The sequence below is a fragment of the Myotis brandtii genome, unplaced genomic scaffold (assembly GCF_000412655.1).
Source record: "Myotis brandtii unplaced genomic scaffold, ASM41265v1 scaffold707, whole genome shotgun sequence".
NCBI lineage: Eukaryota > Metazoa > Chordata > Mammalia > Chiroptera > Vespertilionidae > Myotis > Myotis brandtii.
The window spans coordinates 423,637-438,795 of record NW_005370773.1 but is presented as its reverse complement, the minus strand read 5'-3'; the positions used below and the strand labels follow the sequence as shown (position 1 = coordinate 438,795).

General features: G+C 43.0%; 1 protein-coding gene and 1 pseudogene across 2 annotated transcripts in view; one reads left to right on the top strand and one right to left on the bottom strand.

Moving 5' to 3' along the window:
- The first annotated feature begins 5,150 nt into the window (after positions 1-5,150).
- Positions 5,151-15,159, top strand: part of USP31 (ubiquitin specific peptidase 31) — a 46,902-nt gene continuing 36,893 nt past the window's right edge. For both annotated transcript variants that reach the window (XM_014530016.1, XM_005882321.2), the window contains exons 1-5: positions 5,151-5,290; positions 6,465-6,553; positions 6,643-6,735; positions 7,327-7,462; positions 10,325-10,469. In XM_014530016.1, the coding sequence (XP_014385502.1) occupies positions 6,483-6,553; positions 6,643-6,735; positions 7,327-7,462; positions 10,325-10,469 (445 nt within the window). In that variant the 5' untranslated portion in view covers positions 5,151-5,290; positions 6,465-6,482. The remainder of the gene's footprint in view (positions 5,291-6,464; positions 6,554-6,642; positions 6,736-7,326; positions 7,463-10,324; positions 10,470-15,159) is intronic.
- Positions 13,019-15,159, bottom strand: part of LOC102260963 — a 9,927-nt pseudogene continuing 7,786 nt past the window's right edge.

Sequence of the window (15,159 nt, the reverse complement as noted above, 5' to 3'; positions counted from 1 at the left end):
AAAAAGTGGAAAGAAGACTTGAACTCAGGTGTTCAGGACCCAGTCTTTCTGTTTCTATTGCATTTCTAGTGGAAACTCCCAACCACTGTCACATACTTGGGGGTCTTCTCTTGTTGCTCTGGTTTGTGCCTGTACAGCTTTATGATCTGTTGGGAAGTCTTTGCTCCTTGTTCATCTCACTGAACCACTTGTCGTAGTTTCTTTTTTATATTTCATCCTTTTATCCCGGCTCTAATGCTCTTGACCATACTCCCACCCTTAGTTATAATTTCTTGAAATGGAGTAATCCTTTCTCAGCCCTTTTAGACAAGATATATGCCTTTTCCTGGTCTATATTCCAAGCAGTGAATTTCTGTCACCAAGTCTTTGTGGTGCATGCAAGTTTGTTTAATGTCCAAAATTAGTTTTACAACAGTGCACATAGCTCTTGCTTTCCACATCTGTTTAGTTCCTGAATTTGGTTCATGAGAACTTGGCTACAGGGATATCTCGATTTGAGTTACCCTGTGGTAGGCCCTTGTGTCTATAAAGGTCAAGGAACTCTGTACCAGAAATAACTAATTTTTTTTTCTTTCTTTTTTTTTTTTTTAATAAAACATCCAACATTTTGTGACTGTCTTTTAAAAAAAATTAAATATCTTTTATTGATTTTAGAGAGGGGGAGGGAGAAAGAGAGGAAGAGAAGCATCAATCGGCTGTCCTCCTGCACACCCCCTACTGGAGATCAAGCTGCAACCTGGGCACATGCCCTGACCAGGAATCGAACCAGTGATCTCCTGGTGCCTGGGACGACATTAAACCAACTTAGCCACACTGGCCGGGCTCCCAGTGGTTTTTTGACTCCCACTACTTTTCTTTCTCCTATAACAGTGGTCGGCAAACTGCGGCTCGAGAGCCACATGCGGCTCTTTGGCCCCTTGAGTGTGGCTCTTCCACAAAATACCATGTGCGGGTGCGCACGTACAGTGCGATTGAAACTTTGTGGCCCATGCGCAGAAGTCGGTATTTTGTGGAAGAGCCATACTCAAGGGGCCAAAGAGCCGCATGTGGCTCGCAAGCCGCAGTTTGCCGACCACTGTCCTGTAACATACTAAGGGTGGTTATTAGATTATCTTATAATTTGTTTTGCCTGGGGCTAAAGGAAAGTCCCTTGGGTATCTGCAGCAGGAGGATGTCACCATTGTGAAGGGGCAGAAAGAGGAGCCTGTGTTTGTGTATGTTCAGTGAGGTCTTCTATAAACTTTCCTTCAGTTTGTGATGTAGTGATTGAGGGCGAGGTTGACCCAGAGCAGTTTTGCGCCAGTTGCAGGGGGTTGTGGAAGTCCCTGTGGCCTGTTTAACCGTGCCCAACAAAAATCCTGTTGAGCGGCTTTAGCACAGTGCCTGGAACACAGTGATTGGTGGATAAATGCTGGATGAGTTGAGGTGATAGTGGCAGGAAGCATAAATCAAGTTGAATGCAAGCCTGATAAAGAACTTAATATTGTCTCCACCCTGAAATTTGATGACACTGTCCATAAGTATTTGCTCTGACACATAATGAAGCACTGAGTTTCAGCTCACTGTTTCTTGGGATGCAGATGCTGAGGACTTCCCTGCTCCCTCACTGGAAGTAGATGAGAGGGTCCCGAGCAGAAGCTGGCCATGCTTCTGGCAACTTGTGTACCCCGCTGTGTGCCATGATCCTTGTTTCTGCCCTTGCTGTACCCAAGGCTTCCTCTTGGCAGTTGTCCTCTGCTTCCTCCACAAACAAACAATGCAAATCAAACTTCCCACCTTCCTGTCTGTAACTTCTCTGAACCATTACATAGCCTTACCTCTGTTTCTGTCTCTCCCACCTCCTTTTTAAGGCAGTTTACCTATTCTGAATCCCTCCTTCTCCCCTTACTGAAGAATCGTCTTTCTTGTCTTGGCCAGGTGGCTCAGTTGGTTGGTGGGTTGTCCCACACACCAAAAGGTGGCATGTTTGATTCCTGGTCGGGGCACATCCCTGGATTGCAGGTTTGGATCCCTGGTCAGAGCATGTGCAGGAAGCAACCGATCGATGTTTCTCACATTGAAGTTTCTCTCCTATTCTCTCTCTAAAACCAATAAAAAAAAAAGAAAGAAAGAAAGAAAGAAAGAAAAAGAAAAAGCATCGCCTTTCTTTAGGTGTCTCCTTTCTGTTAGCGTCTACCCTCACCATATAAGTGCCTCTGCTGTGTCAGTCAGTCCCCCCTCTAGGTAGTCACAGCATCTTTTCTCCTGCCTTTTATAACGAGGCTTCTTGGATACGAAGAGTGGTCTTCTTTCACCCTCTCTGTCTGCTTCACTGAAATTGCACAGGCAGTCAACCTCTTGATTTGCTATTCCAAAGGCCCTGTCTCAGTGCCTGTGGTGACTTTTCTGCAGAAGTTTACATTGTTGCTTTCATCCCCTGGAGGTTTCTCCTCCCTCTGCGTGTGTTCTGCCACTCTCTTATCTTCTTGGCTTCTTTTCTGTGACTTGTACCTTCTATGCTAGCATTCTTCAAGATTCTGTCCTGGCTGGGTTATTGCCTCTATGCTCTCGGGATAGGTGTATGCTTCTCTGATTTAACTTCCAGCTCAGGTGTCTTGCCTGAGCACCACACTTAACCTCACTTGGGATCCTGCCCAACGCGCTGCAGTCTTCTGCTGTTCCTGCCGTCATTGTCCGCCTAAGTCAGACACTATAAACGTGGTGTCTCCCGAAATCTAGTGCCACCAGTCACCTGTTTCTCTTCCATCCTGAGTCAGTGTGGCTAGTGCTGATGTTTTTTCTTGAACCATTTTCTTTTACTAGGAAATCTTCTCTTTCTTTTGTAGCTCACCCTCTTCCACTGTCCATACCAATGGCTCTGGTTTTGATTCTCCTAAAGGAACACAAGGCCACAAACCAAGTGAATTCAAAATTAAGGAAGATATCAAGTATAGAAACTGCTACAGGGAGATTGAGTAGGTGAGGGCTGAGAAAGAAGAAATTGGATTTGTGATTGGGTGGCACCTGGCCTCGAGGGGAGGTTTTGTCCTGTGGTGAAGACTCCCCCACACTGAGTGAACCCCGGGTGCGTATAGCCATCCCCTTTGTGTACTGCTTTCCAGGATGGCACCCAGGGGCATCCTTGTTGGTCTTCAGGGCCCTTCCTTCCCTTGCTCACTTCATTCAGTAGTAAGTTTTGCCCGTGACACCTCAGTATACTCTCATTTTTGTCCTTTTGAGTTTTTCCTCCCTAAATTGGAATCTTTGTAAGTCATCTTTATGTTTCATTGACATCTACTAGTAATTGACCATCAAGTTGTGATGCTTCTTTTTCATAATCAAATTAAAAATCTATCCCCTTTAAATCTCTGTTATCATTATCTTTATTGGAAAAATACAGTGGACAGCTTTTATTTCTTTGGCTTACTTTATCATTCTTCAACTTTGAATACTATTGGTCACTTTCTGCATGACTCTCTTCTCTTGACTCTTGGGTCTCCAGTCTCCTGATTTTTTTTTGCCACATCTTTGCTGACTTTTTTGGTCTCCTTTGAGGGCCCCTAAATATAGCTGTCCTCTGGGTGCCATGTCATGAGTATGTCTGAGTGATCAGACCTACTCATGGTTTTAACTACCACTGATCTGCTGATTTCCAAGTCTTGTCCTTAGCACAGACTTCCATGGAGCCCAGATCTGTATTTTTCACTTGTTCACCAGATACTTCTACTGGGAGGTTCCACAGAACTGCAAGTGCAGTGGATTCGAAAGGGAACTAACTCATCACCCTCTTTCCCAGACTTCTTCCTTTTTTATTTTGTCTTGAGGAAAGTACCACCAGTTGAGCATCATCCAGATAAGACACCTGGGTGACACTAATGCCTCCTTCCTCACTTTCCACATCCATTAGCTCACAAATTCTATTGATTCTACTGCTTCAATTTTGAAATCTCTCAGACTTGGCCTCACATTTCTGCCCTCACTGCTTTAGCTTACCAGTGGTTCTCAACCTTCCTAATGCCGTGACCCTTTAATACAGTTTTTCATGTTGTGGTGACCCTCCAATTTCATTGTTACAAATTGAACGTAATTAAAGCATAGTGATTAATCACAAAAACAATATGTAATTATATATGTGTTTTCCGACGGCCTTAGGCGACCCCTGTAAAAGGATCGTTCGACCCCCAAAGGGGTCACGACCCACAGGTTGAGAACCGCTGGCTTAGACCCTCATTATCTCATGCCTCATCATTTCATTTGTCTCCGAACTGCTCTTGCTTTGTGTAGTTGTCTCCCTACTTTACAAGTCCAATATTCATTGTTAAAATTTGAGTGCTTAATTACTATTTACATGTGAAATGTTTTGCATGTGTTCTCACTGAACCATCACACTAAATCATTATTGTCCTTTTCACTTTGGAGGGGAGTTAGCCCAGACCTCACACATAATAAGAGGCGGGACAGAGATTTGAACCGAGGCTACATGCTCCAGAGCCCATGATCTTACTTCATTCAGTTCAGCTGCAGCCTTTCCCTGGCTATCCTCTCCCATATTCAAGTCTTTGAAAGCAAGTCACTATCATAACCCATTCTCAAGGTCCAACTCCTGGAGGGGCATTAGTGACATAAATTATTTGGAATTCTAAGATCCGTCTCTCCCTCCCATGTATTTACTCAATGTTTATGTGATGTAGACTTGTTTATTTTATACTTCGGTTACTTAGGTAACCAATTCTCTTTTTTTTTACTAAAGTGTAATTGACATAACATTTTGGTGGTTTCAGGTGTACAAAGTAACAATATGATAATTGTAAAACTTCTTGTTTTTAAGATGTTCAAAGTTATCACCTGTTTTTTGCTATTAAAAGGTCTGATGAATGAATATCCTCTTAGATGTCGTGGCTATTTTGATGGTTTCCTTTAGCTATATTCCTAAAAGTGGGATTCCTGGGTAGGCACATTGAAGTCTTTGATGCATGTTCCTGGGGTGGGTTTTACATTGAGTACCTGTCTTTCTGTTGTTTTTAGTTGTTTTTAGCACCTGTTTTTACATTGGTCTTTCTGGGAAGTCCTCTACAACCCTTGAGAGCTTGCATCCAAGGGTCTTTGGGATTATGAGCAGTTTATCATAGAGCCAGGACTCACACTCTTCGTGCTGGTTTATGTACCTTTCTAGAGTATTGTGTCAAAGAATGCACTGCAGTACCGGGGGAACTCCCAGCATGATGCCCAGGAGTTTCTGTTGTGGCTTTTGGACCGAGTTCATGAAGACCTCAATCATGCTGTGAAGCAGAGTGGCCAGCCTCCTGTGAAGGTGAGGGTGCCCCGCCCAGCAGTCAGGGAGTGGAAGCCCAGGGTCCATTCTCCCAAACCTCCCAGGAGCCGTTGCAGTTTGCACTTACTTACTGTAGTGACATTGAGTAAGCGCTAGGTGAGTATAAAATCCATGGATACTTAGAGGATTTCTCCACATTGACTACTGTGTTGGGAGTGTGAGATGCCAGAGGCACTGTCCCAGGAGCTTACAGTCTAATGAGAAGGGACACATTTGCCTCTATGACTAACTTTAGACTAAAATTAGGTGGTTCCTTCTCACTAAACTGTTATTAAAGCAAACACCTGCCTTCTAGTCCTGTAGGTCACTGGAATGGACACAGTCAAACAGGAAACGTGTGGATGTCTGTTGTTAGGATTGGACTCAAGTGTAGGAACTGAACTGCCAGAATATTCATACTGAGAAAGAGTGATTTATCCTCAATTTTCATGCATGTAGCCTTACTATGATAGGTAACGCTATGATTTTTATAATGGAAGTAATTAAGATAAAGAGTTGCCTTCCTCTTGCAGCTTTTAAAGTTTTTGATAATTCTGCTCAGTACCTCAAAATTTAAATTTCTTGGTTTGGTAAGCTGTTAAATTATTTTAATTCAAGGTCCTTTCGTGCCTGAACACTGTTCTGTCATAGGACTCTATGCTTGTAGCTGACTCTCTCCCCCACCAGATTGAGATGAAGTCAAAGTCAGGCTCTGTGTCTTACTTTTGTACCCTAAAGCCCTCTACAGTGCTCTCTACACGTAATAGCAGGTACTCAGTGACTAACTGTTAGTGGAGAGACATGGAAAGGTTAGTGAAATATGAAGGAGAGTGATTAAGCACCAAAATCAGCAGCTAGTATGTGCTAGAGAACTTAGTGGTTGGGATTAATTTCCTGGAAGAGGTTAGAGGGAGATTGGAGTGTCCTAGGGAGGAACCGCCTGGATGGGGTGGAGAGACGGAGATGTGTGGGAGAGCCTGTGAAGAGATGAGTTCTTGTGACCCACGGCCCGGCTGCTGTGTTCTGGTTCCTTTAGCAGATACCTTTCACTGGAACATCTGGACCTGATGCATAGCTTGTATAAGAAGTCAGGGACATTTATGACACTTTCAGAGTCATCTTCAGTCAATAATTGGTACTTTCAGTCTGTGAAATTGTACTTTATTCTTTTAAGCCACCATCAGAGTCTGATATGATGCCTGAGGGACCATCTTTTCCTGTCTGTAGCACTTTTGTACAAGAACTTTTTCAAGCCCAATACAGGTATGAGCAAATTAAATTTCCTTTATGTTGCCTGTTTATGTGGTTGTAGGTGATCTTAATGTGGGTATTTTACATTTTGTTTTTTGAAGATCCTCCCTGACATGTCCTCATTGTCAGAAGCAGAGCAACACTTTTGACCCTTTCCTCTGCATTTCTTTGCCAATCCCTCTACCCTACACAAGGTAAGAACAGATTTAATAAAATTAAGGTGGCACATTCCTCTGTGTTCCTTTCCCTTTGTAGGCTCCTAGTAGGTCTTCTTACTTATTTAGACAGGTAATGGGATTAATGATACGTTACATACAAGCATTGTTAAAACCTTACAGAAATTTATGAATGCCTTTCTGAGTTTGCAGGGTGCATGGGACAGGTCTGTCTGTTCACTTGGTCATCCATCCACAGCGTGGGGAAAGGGAAAGGTTGTTGAGTGCCTTCCAGATTCTCTAGAGCCCTCACATTGCACTTTTAGTTAATTGCTTTATTTGAACTGTTTCTCAAAATTTCCAGGAGTTACACCGTTTTAAGGGAAATACAAAGCACAGAACCAAGTATTGATATGTTATACTGTTGTTTTTTGAAGCTTACCTTTTCCAGAGACCTCTTAATTATTGTTTGAGAGTTTTACTTAGGTCCAAATGAGTTTTTCTATTGACTTCTAAATAAAGGTGTGGGTTAGCTTCAGTTTTACATTGATTTCCAATCAGGTTTGTCTTGCTTCTTTATTTTAGTTGAAATAAGCAACTAATAAGAAGATCTGACTTTGATCTGTACAGGCCTCTCTATGTCACCGTAGTGTACCAAGGAAAGTGTTCTCACTGCATGCGGATTGGCGTGGCTGTGCCTCTGTCGGGGACTGTCGCCAGACTTCGGGAAGCAGTGTCTCTGGAAACAAAGATCCCCACTGACCAGGTAGTCCGCCTGCTCACACTGACTGCACAAGGAGCCCCGGAAAGGTGGCTTTCTGTCCGGGAATTTTTTAACAGTTCTCCGCCAAGTATGGTTAGATAGAAGTGTCAAACCAGTTGTTTCTGTGGTGAGGAAAAGGGAAATTAAGACCCAGAGGAGAAACATGTACATAAAACCTTTTCATGTTTTTTTAATTGTGTATACATTTTTAAAAGGAAAAGCTGTGACTTTATGTATAATTACTTAACCCTCTTGAATCATCCGGATGGAGGCTTATGTGGGAAGAACATCCCTGTGGTATTTGAAAGCCAAAGAGGCTTAGAGAACCTGAGCAGTGGCTCTTGATAACCTCTTGCCATCATGTGATTAGAATGGGCATCTGGCTAGTTCCTGCACATAGATGCTCAGTTCTGTTTGTTCTCTGGTTAGAGCTGGACCAATCTCTTACCTTGTTTAGATAAGAAAAAGGAAGTTGTGCATCCCTTTCATTTTTGGGTAAATTTTTTGTATTTTAATTGGTCCAAAATATGTTTGGCCTGTTTGTGGCGTGACATATTTTTGCACACATTCTTTATTCAGTTCACTGTTATGATTTTATTTGGAAAAACATTCCCTATTGGGGTTTACTAAGGAAAGATGAGTCAGTGACTGAGTAGCTGCTCCCTAGATCACTTCTGGAAGCTGCCATACTCGAATAGGAAAGCTGTTACATACTTGGGCTGCAGACAGCCTCATTTCGGAAGTCATCACAGTAAAACAAATAGTAGTCTGCCCTAAGAAGCAAATACCACACATTTTCGTGGACCGGTACTGGCACGTTCATAAAGTGTTCACATTTTTCCTTACACTTAAGAGCACATTGATTCACTTTTTTCCTTTAGGATAAGGGGAAAGGCAGAGAGGAGGGAGGCGTAGGTGTGTGTCCAGGAAAATCTGTTGTCTCTTTACAGCTCCCAGTCCTGTCTGGTTCTTTTTGCATGTGGTTTGAATGAGTGATAGAATTACAAGTTTGTTTTGACCTCATTGTTCTTACTGGAGAAAGTGACTTATGATTACATGTTCGCCTGCAGAAAAACAATGTCATTAAAATCATAGACAGAACATAGGTCAGGAGTATTTTCCTTGGACTGTTTGTGGACTCAGCCACCAGCCCCCTTCACCTCATAGACTCATTATGTTTGTGTTAATAAAGGAAACCGAAGGGGTCCAGTCCAAACCCTTCATTGGAAGGAGGCTCAGAAAAACCATGTGACTTGTTCAAGGTCACAGGGCTGGTTGGTGGCAGGCCGGGACTGGAACCTCCTCATGCCCCATCCAGTGCTTTTCCACTAGACAGTGCTGCTGAGCACGTAACAAAGTCCCTGAATGTCGCCATTGTTTTACCCATCTTTTGTTTTTCTGTGTTACTGTGCAATACTCAACCATTTCAGAAACAAAACTTAGGAAGTATCTCATATAAAGTATCTGAGAACTAGGGGTTACTAACTTTAACATTATGCTATAAATTCATTCCTGTTTTTTCCTGTGCATATACTACATTTATTGTTTTATAAAAATGAACTCATTGTTCTTTACCTTACTTCTTATTTACTTAGGAGGTTTTTTTCATGTTAATGCAGTTATTTATAGCTCATTCTTTGTAATAGCCTTCTAATTCCAGTAGGGCTATAACAGTGGTCGGCAAACTCATTATTCAACAGAGCCAAATATCAACAGTACAACGATTGAAATTTCTTTTGAGAGCCAAATTTTTTAAACTTAAACTATATAGGTAGGTACATTCAACTTTAAATTCAACTTTAAATTCACGGTTTTCATCTTCCGTTTTTCTTTGCTGCTTCTTTGTAGCCATCTCAAACAGGGCACCTAAAAAAATGTTTCATTTTATAATTATAAACCCACCAACACAAAAGAATTACAATTCTTAAATTGATGACAAAAATACCTGTAGGATTTGCAGCTGGTTGGAAAAATACAGGTAACTTTATGCTTCGAGTAGGTACTTTTGTCACCCGTGCGCGATTTGTGGACGCGACTAGCACTAACCACTGCACAATGAGACCGCCGATTGACTGGCTCACTCAACTCGTGCATGAATCGCACGCACTTCCCCCACGCTGCGTATCCCGCGGCCCACCTGCGCCGCGTCTCCCGTCATTCGACCGACCGACTCCCCCCACTTCTAACGCCACTTCTTCAAAATAGACTCGCCCAGGCCGAAACCGACTTCTGTGCATGGGCCACGAAGTTTCAATCGCACTGTACGTGCGCGCCCACGCGGTGGAATTTTGTGGAAGAGCCACACTCAAGGGGCCAAAGAGCCGCATGTGGCTCGCGAGCCGCGGTTTGCTGACCACTGGGCTATAATATATTTAACTAGTTCCTTTTGTTGGACATTGGAGTTGATTTAAATTTTTTCCTAATACAAATATTGATGGTTATTTGACATTTTTTAACCTGGAAAGAAGAAAATTTAATGATGTAGGAGTCAGTCTTGGAGCCAGATGTGGACTCTGTCATTGTCAGAGATTGAATATTTATTAACCTCAGGCAGGTCATTGCCTTCTCTAGTTTCTTCCCCTGTGAAACGGGTAACTCATCTCCCGGGTCTCTTCTCCACCAGAACTCAGAGGAACTCTGGATTTAGTGCCATCACATTCTGAGAGCAGAATACATTGTTCTTCAGTGACAGGGGATCCTGTGCTTCCAAGATTCTCTTATTAAAGGCAAATAATCTGGGCCCTGTGATGTGTCAGAGGCCTCCCGGTTAGGTCCTGATGGTCTGGGGAAGTTCATGGAGAATTAGGAGATCCATTCATATTGACTTCCTGCTTATTCCGTTGTTTGCTTTTTCCCCGTTTTTAGATTGTGTTAACAGAAATGTACTATGATGGGTTCCACCGTTCCTTTTGTGACACAGATGACCTGGAAACAGTCCATGAAAGCGACTGCATTTTTGCCTTTGAGACTCCAGAAATATTCAGGCCTGAAGGAATTCTCAGTCAGAGAGGTAAATGAGCATATGTTTCCATAATGTCACGTAATAGCTGTGTGGGTCAACCGCTGTCTGCCTTTTCAGATGTCTGTTACATGATAGTATCATTTTAAAAATTATGGTAAAATACACATAACACATTTTTTTAAATCTACACTAATAAAAGAGAAACATGCAAATTAACCATCACTCTGTCACTTCGACACTCTGCTATACCCACCAATCAGAGCGACTATGAAATTAGCCCAACAAAGTTGGCAGTTAATTTGCACATGCAGGCGCGGAGCGAAGACTGAAGACGACTGAAGATGGCAGTGGCCACGGAGCTGGAGTGAGCAGGAGGCTTGAGTTACACCCAGCGACGGAGGAAGCCAAGCTTCCAGCCCGCCCTGGGCTCCGCTGGAGGAGCTGGGGGGAAAAAAAAGGAGGGGCTGGGAGCAGCCGGAGCAGAGAAGCCAAGCCTTGCTGCTGTGGCCGGACCAAAGGCCTGGGTCCTGGGTGCCGGAGGAAAACCAGTGCCAGCAGCCAGGGGAAGGAAGGCCTATTGCATGAATCTTTGTGCATTGGGCCACTAATCTATGTATAAAAGGCTAATATGCAAATTATCCCCTTGGGACTTCAGCCGGGAGACCGGGAGTTTAATCGCTTGCTATGATGTGCGCTGATGACCAGGGGCCAGCGCAGAATGAAGGAAGGCCCCAGCCGGCAGCCAGAAGGCCCCAATTGGTCCTGATCGCTGGCCAGGCCTAGGGACCCTACCCGTGCACGAATTTCGTGCACTGGGCCTCTAGTAATGGTACAAATTTTATGGTAACATGTTTTCCTAGAAGAGGACAGTTCTTACTGCTTTAGGCAAGGATATTACCTTAATTCCTAACATTTCTGAGACTACTTTCTCCCTTAAGTGGCCACTTTGGCATCTTATTACAGCAGTCAAGTTATTTATTTATGTATTACTGTAAATTTTTTTTTGTATTATGCTTACCAAATCTGATGCTCAATTTCTAAATTCTAATACCTTTAATGTAGAAACCTTCTCTTGATACTTGCTTTTAAGAAATCTGACACAAACATGTCGCATGCTTTAAACTTTCCCTGTTGTTTGCTGATAATTTATTTCCCCATCTTCTGTCTCAATAGCTTCCCCTTTGTTTCCCCAAGAACCCCTTTCCCCCGTCTCCCCTCCCACCCTAAAGCAAGTACTTTCTGTCTCTATACATTTCCCTTATCTAGACATGAATGGAAGCATATAGCATGTCACCTTTTATGACAGACTTCTTTCCCTTAGCATTATGTTTCAAGGCTCATCCATGTTGCAATGTGTATCAGTCCTTCAGTCCTTCATTCCTTTTTATGGCTGAATATTATTCCATTATATGTATAGGCCACATTTTGTTTGCCTATTTATCTGTCAATAGACATTTGGGTTGTTTCTATCTTTTGGCCATTATTAAGTAGTGCTGCTGTGAACATTCATGTATAAATATTTTTTTGAATAACCTGTTTTCATTTCTTTTGGGTTATATAACTAGGAGTGGAAATGCTAGGTCACATGGTAATTTGCCGGGGTTCTTGTTCCAGCATTAAGAAGGGTTGAGGAAATCTGGAGAAGGCTGTGCATAGATTAAATAGGAGTCCAGAGACAAAAGATAATTTTGAAAGGCATTTGGGGGTCAGAGGAGCCTAGTTTAAAGGAAACTAAGATCCCCTGTCTCAGGACCCCATGCTTTTTATTAACACAAATTGTCCTGAGGCGAGGCAGAGATATACACATCAAAGGATCAGGGTTTCCTATACAGAAACATTGTCAGAATGGGGGAATTAGCCTATGGCTGTTCAGGTGTTTGGCCAGTAGGAGGCAATAACATGTAGATTAATATGTCCTGAGCTATCTGGCAGCAAACAATCATCCCTTTTCAGGTTTGGGGAAATGCCATCAGCCATTCCCAGATTCAGCCCTGCTGTCATGCTGGAATTGGCTTCTGGCAGTGATTCTCTTTAATTTTCTGAGGAACTATCAAACTGTTTTCCATAGCAGCTACATTGTTTTTATTTCTAACAACAAATATATGAGGGTTAAAATTTCTCTCCATTCTTGCCAACATTTTTCATTTTCTGTTTTTTATTGTGGCCATCCTAGTGAGTGTGAAGTGGTATCTCATTGTGTTTTTTTGTTTTGTTTTGTTTTGCCCAAGGGCAAAGGTGGCTTTTATTTCCTCTGTTGGGGAAGTAGGGGAGGGGAACTTCCCCAAGCACACCAACCTAAGGAAGGGGTGGTGTGCCCTCAGCAGAAGAGAGTGGCATGGTCATTCAGAAGGGCTCCTCCAAGTCCACTTTCTGGCCCAGACGGCAGGGTGTGTGCTCTGGAGAGTCACTCCCCTTGGCATGCCAGCTCCTGCATGAATGGAGGCATAAAGAGGTATCTGCTGCTGTTCACCAAGAGGAAGGGGGAGCAGGTGCCCTGACTGTGGGAGCAGCGGACTAGGGTGGTTGACCCCACACCCATTGCCTGCCCAGGATGATAACTGCCGGTGTGACTCTTCTCCAGAGAAGGGCCAGAGAGGCCCAGATGCATTGCTCAATCTGATGGCTGGTCCTTTAAATGTCCATCTCAAACTGTGACTCTTCACCGCCTGCTGGCTTCAGAGCTGTTTTGCAGATGGTTCTGGCTGGCTTCCTTCCGGGGGGGTTCGTCACTTACAGGGCTAGTGACCCCCGGAATAGTGGGCAGGTCCCGTGGGGGTGTCTTGGCCACAGGTGAATTCCGACACTCCATCAGGAACTTGCGGTCATAGATGATCCTGGTACCTCCCGGGGTGGTGCTGAGGAGCGTGCCGCCGGGGATGGTACTGTAGTGCTGAGGGTTGGTGGGGAGTTACATGCCGTTGCTGAGGACCACCCAGTGAGTAGCGGGGATGGCCCAGCTTGGGGTCTGGCTGCAGCTGCTGCCCCGACGTGCCAGCAGCCAGAATGTGGCCCTCCAGCCCCTGCAGCCTCGCTCCAGCCCGCCCCCTCATTGTGGTTTTTATTTGCATTTTCCTAATGATATATGAGCTGATCATCTTTTCATGTGGTTGTTGGCCAGTTATATATTCTCTTCAGAGAAATGTCTTTTCAAGTCCTTTCTCTGTTTTTAAATTGGGTTGTTTATCTTTTCGTTGTTGAGTTGTAAGGGTTCCTTATGTATGCTGGGTACTAGACCCTTATCAGATATATGATTGCAAAAATTTCCTCCATTCTGTAGGTTATCTTTTTACTTTTTTTGATAAGTGTCTTTTCTTTTTTATAAAAATTTTTATTTTTGAAGTTATAGTTGATGTATAATATTATATTAGTTTCAGGTGTATGACACCCTGAGTAGACATTATATAACTTATGAAATGATCACCTCGATGAATCTGGTACCCATCTGACAACATATGTACTTACTACAATACTAGAGGCCCAATGCATGAAGATTTGTGCAAGAATGGGCCTTCCTTCCCCTGGCTGCCGGCACTGCCTTAGCTGTGGCCGGAGCCCCCTTTCCGCCTTTGCTGTGGCCCAGAGCTGCCTTTCTGCCTTCCCACGCTGCCCAGAGGCCCGGAGCGGCTGGGGGCGGTGTGGAACGCTCCGCCCCCAGCCGCTTGGCACCTGCGTATACAAATTAACCCACCATCTTTTTTGGGTTAATTTGCATACCCACTCCTGATTGGCTGGTGGGTGTTGCTAAGGTATGGTCAATTTGCATCTTTCTCTTTTATTAGTGTAGATTATTGACTATGTTCCCTATGCTGTACTTTATATCCCCATGACTGTTCTGTAACTACCAATTTGTACTTCTAAATCTCTTCTTCTTTTTCACCCATCACTCCCAACCCCTCTCTCATGTGACAACAATTAAACTGTTCTCTGTATTTATGAACCTTTTCCTGTTCTGCTTGTTTATTTATTTTGTTTTTTAAATTCCACATTTAAGTGAAATTATCTGGCATTTGTCTTTCTCTGTCTGACTTATTTCACTTAGCACAATAACGTCTAGGTCCATTCATATTGTTGCAAATGACAAGATTTCAGTCTTTTTTATGGCTGAATTACAATCCATATGTACCACCTCTTCTTTGTCCATTCATTTACTGATGGACACTTAGGTTACTTCCATATTTTGGCTATTATAAGTTGTACTTTATGAACATAGTGATGCATATGTCTTTTCAATTTAGTCCTTTGGGTCTCTTCGGATAAATACCCAGAAGTGGAGTTGCTGGGTCCTTATTTGTCTCTTGTTATAGCCTTTGTTTTAAAGTCTATTTTGTCTGGCATAAACTTTTTTGTTTATTTATTACCATTTTTATGAAATATCTTTTTCCATCCCTTTACTTTCAGTTTGTGCGTGTCTTTCGATCTGAAGTGAGTCTGTTTTAGACAGCATATGTAAGGGTCTTGTTTTGTTAATCATTCAGTTAATGTATGTCTTTTAATTCATTTGTATTTAAAGTAATTATTGATAGACATGTATTTATTGCCATTTTATTATTAATCCTTTGCGGTCCAATGTTATTTTTGGAATTCAAACAGTATGGTCCAAATTAATTGACGGGATTGAATGTTTAACTTTTTAATGTTCTTATTGCTCGACGTTGGACCTGCTCCTAGCGCCTGGTCTGTCAAGTCAGCCTTGAGGTTGGACCGAAAAGGGTTAATATACTTGATCTTTTTTTTTTTT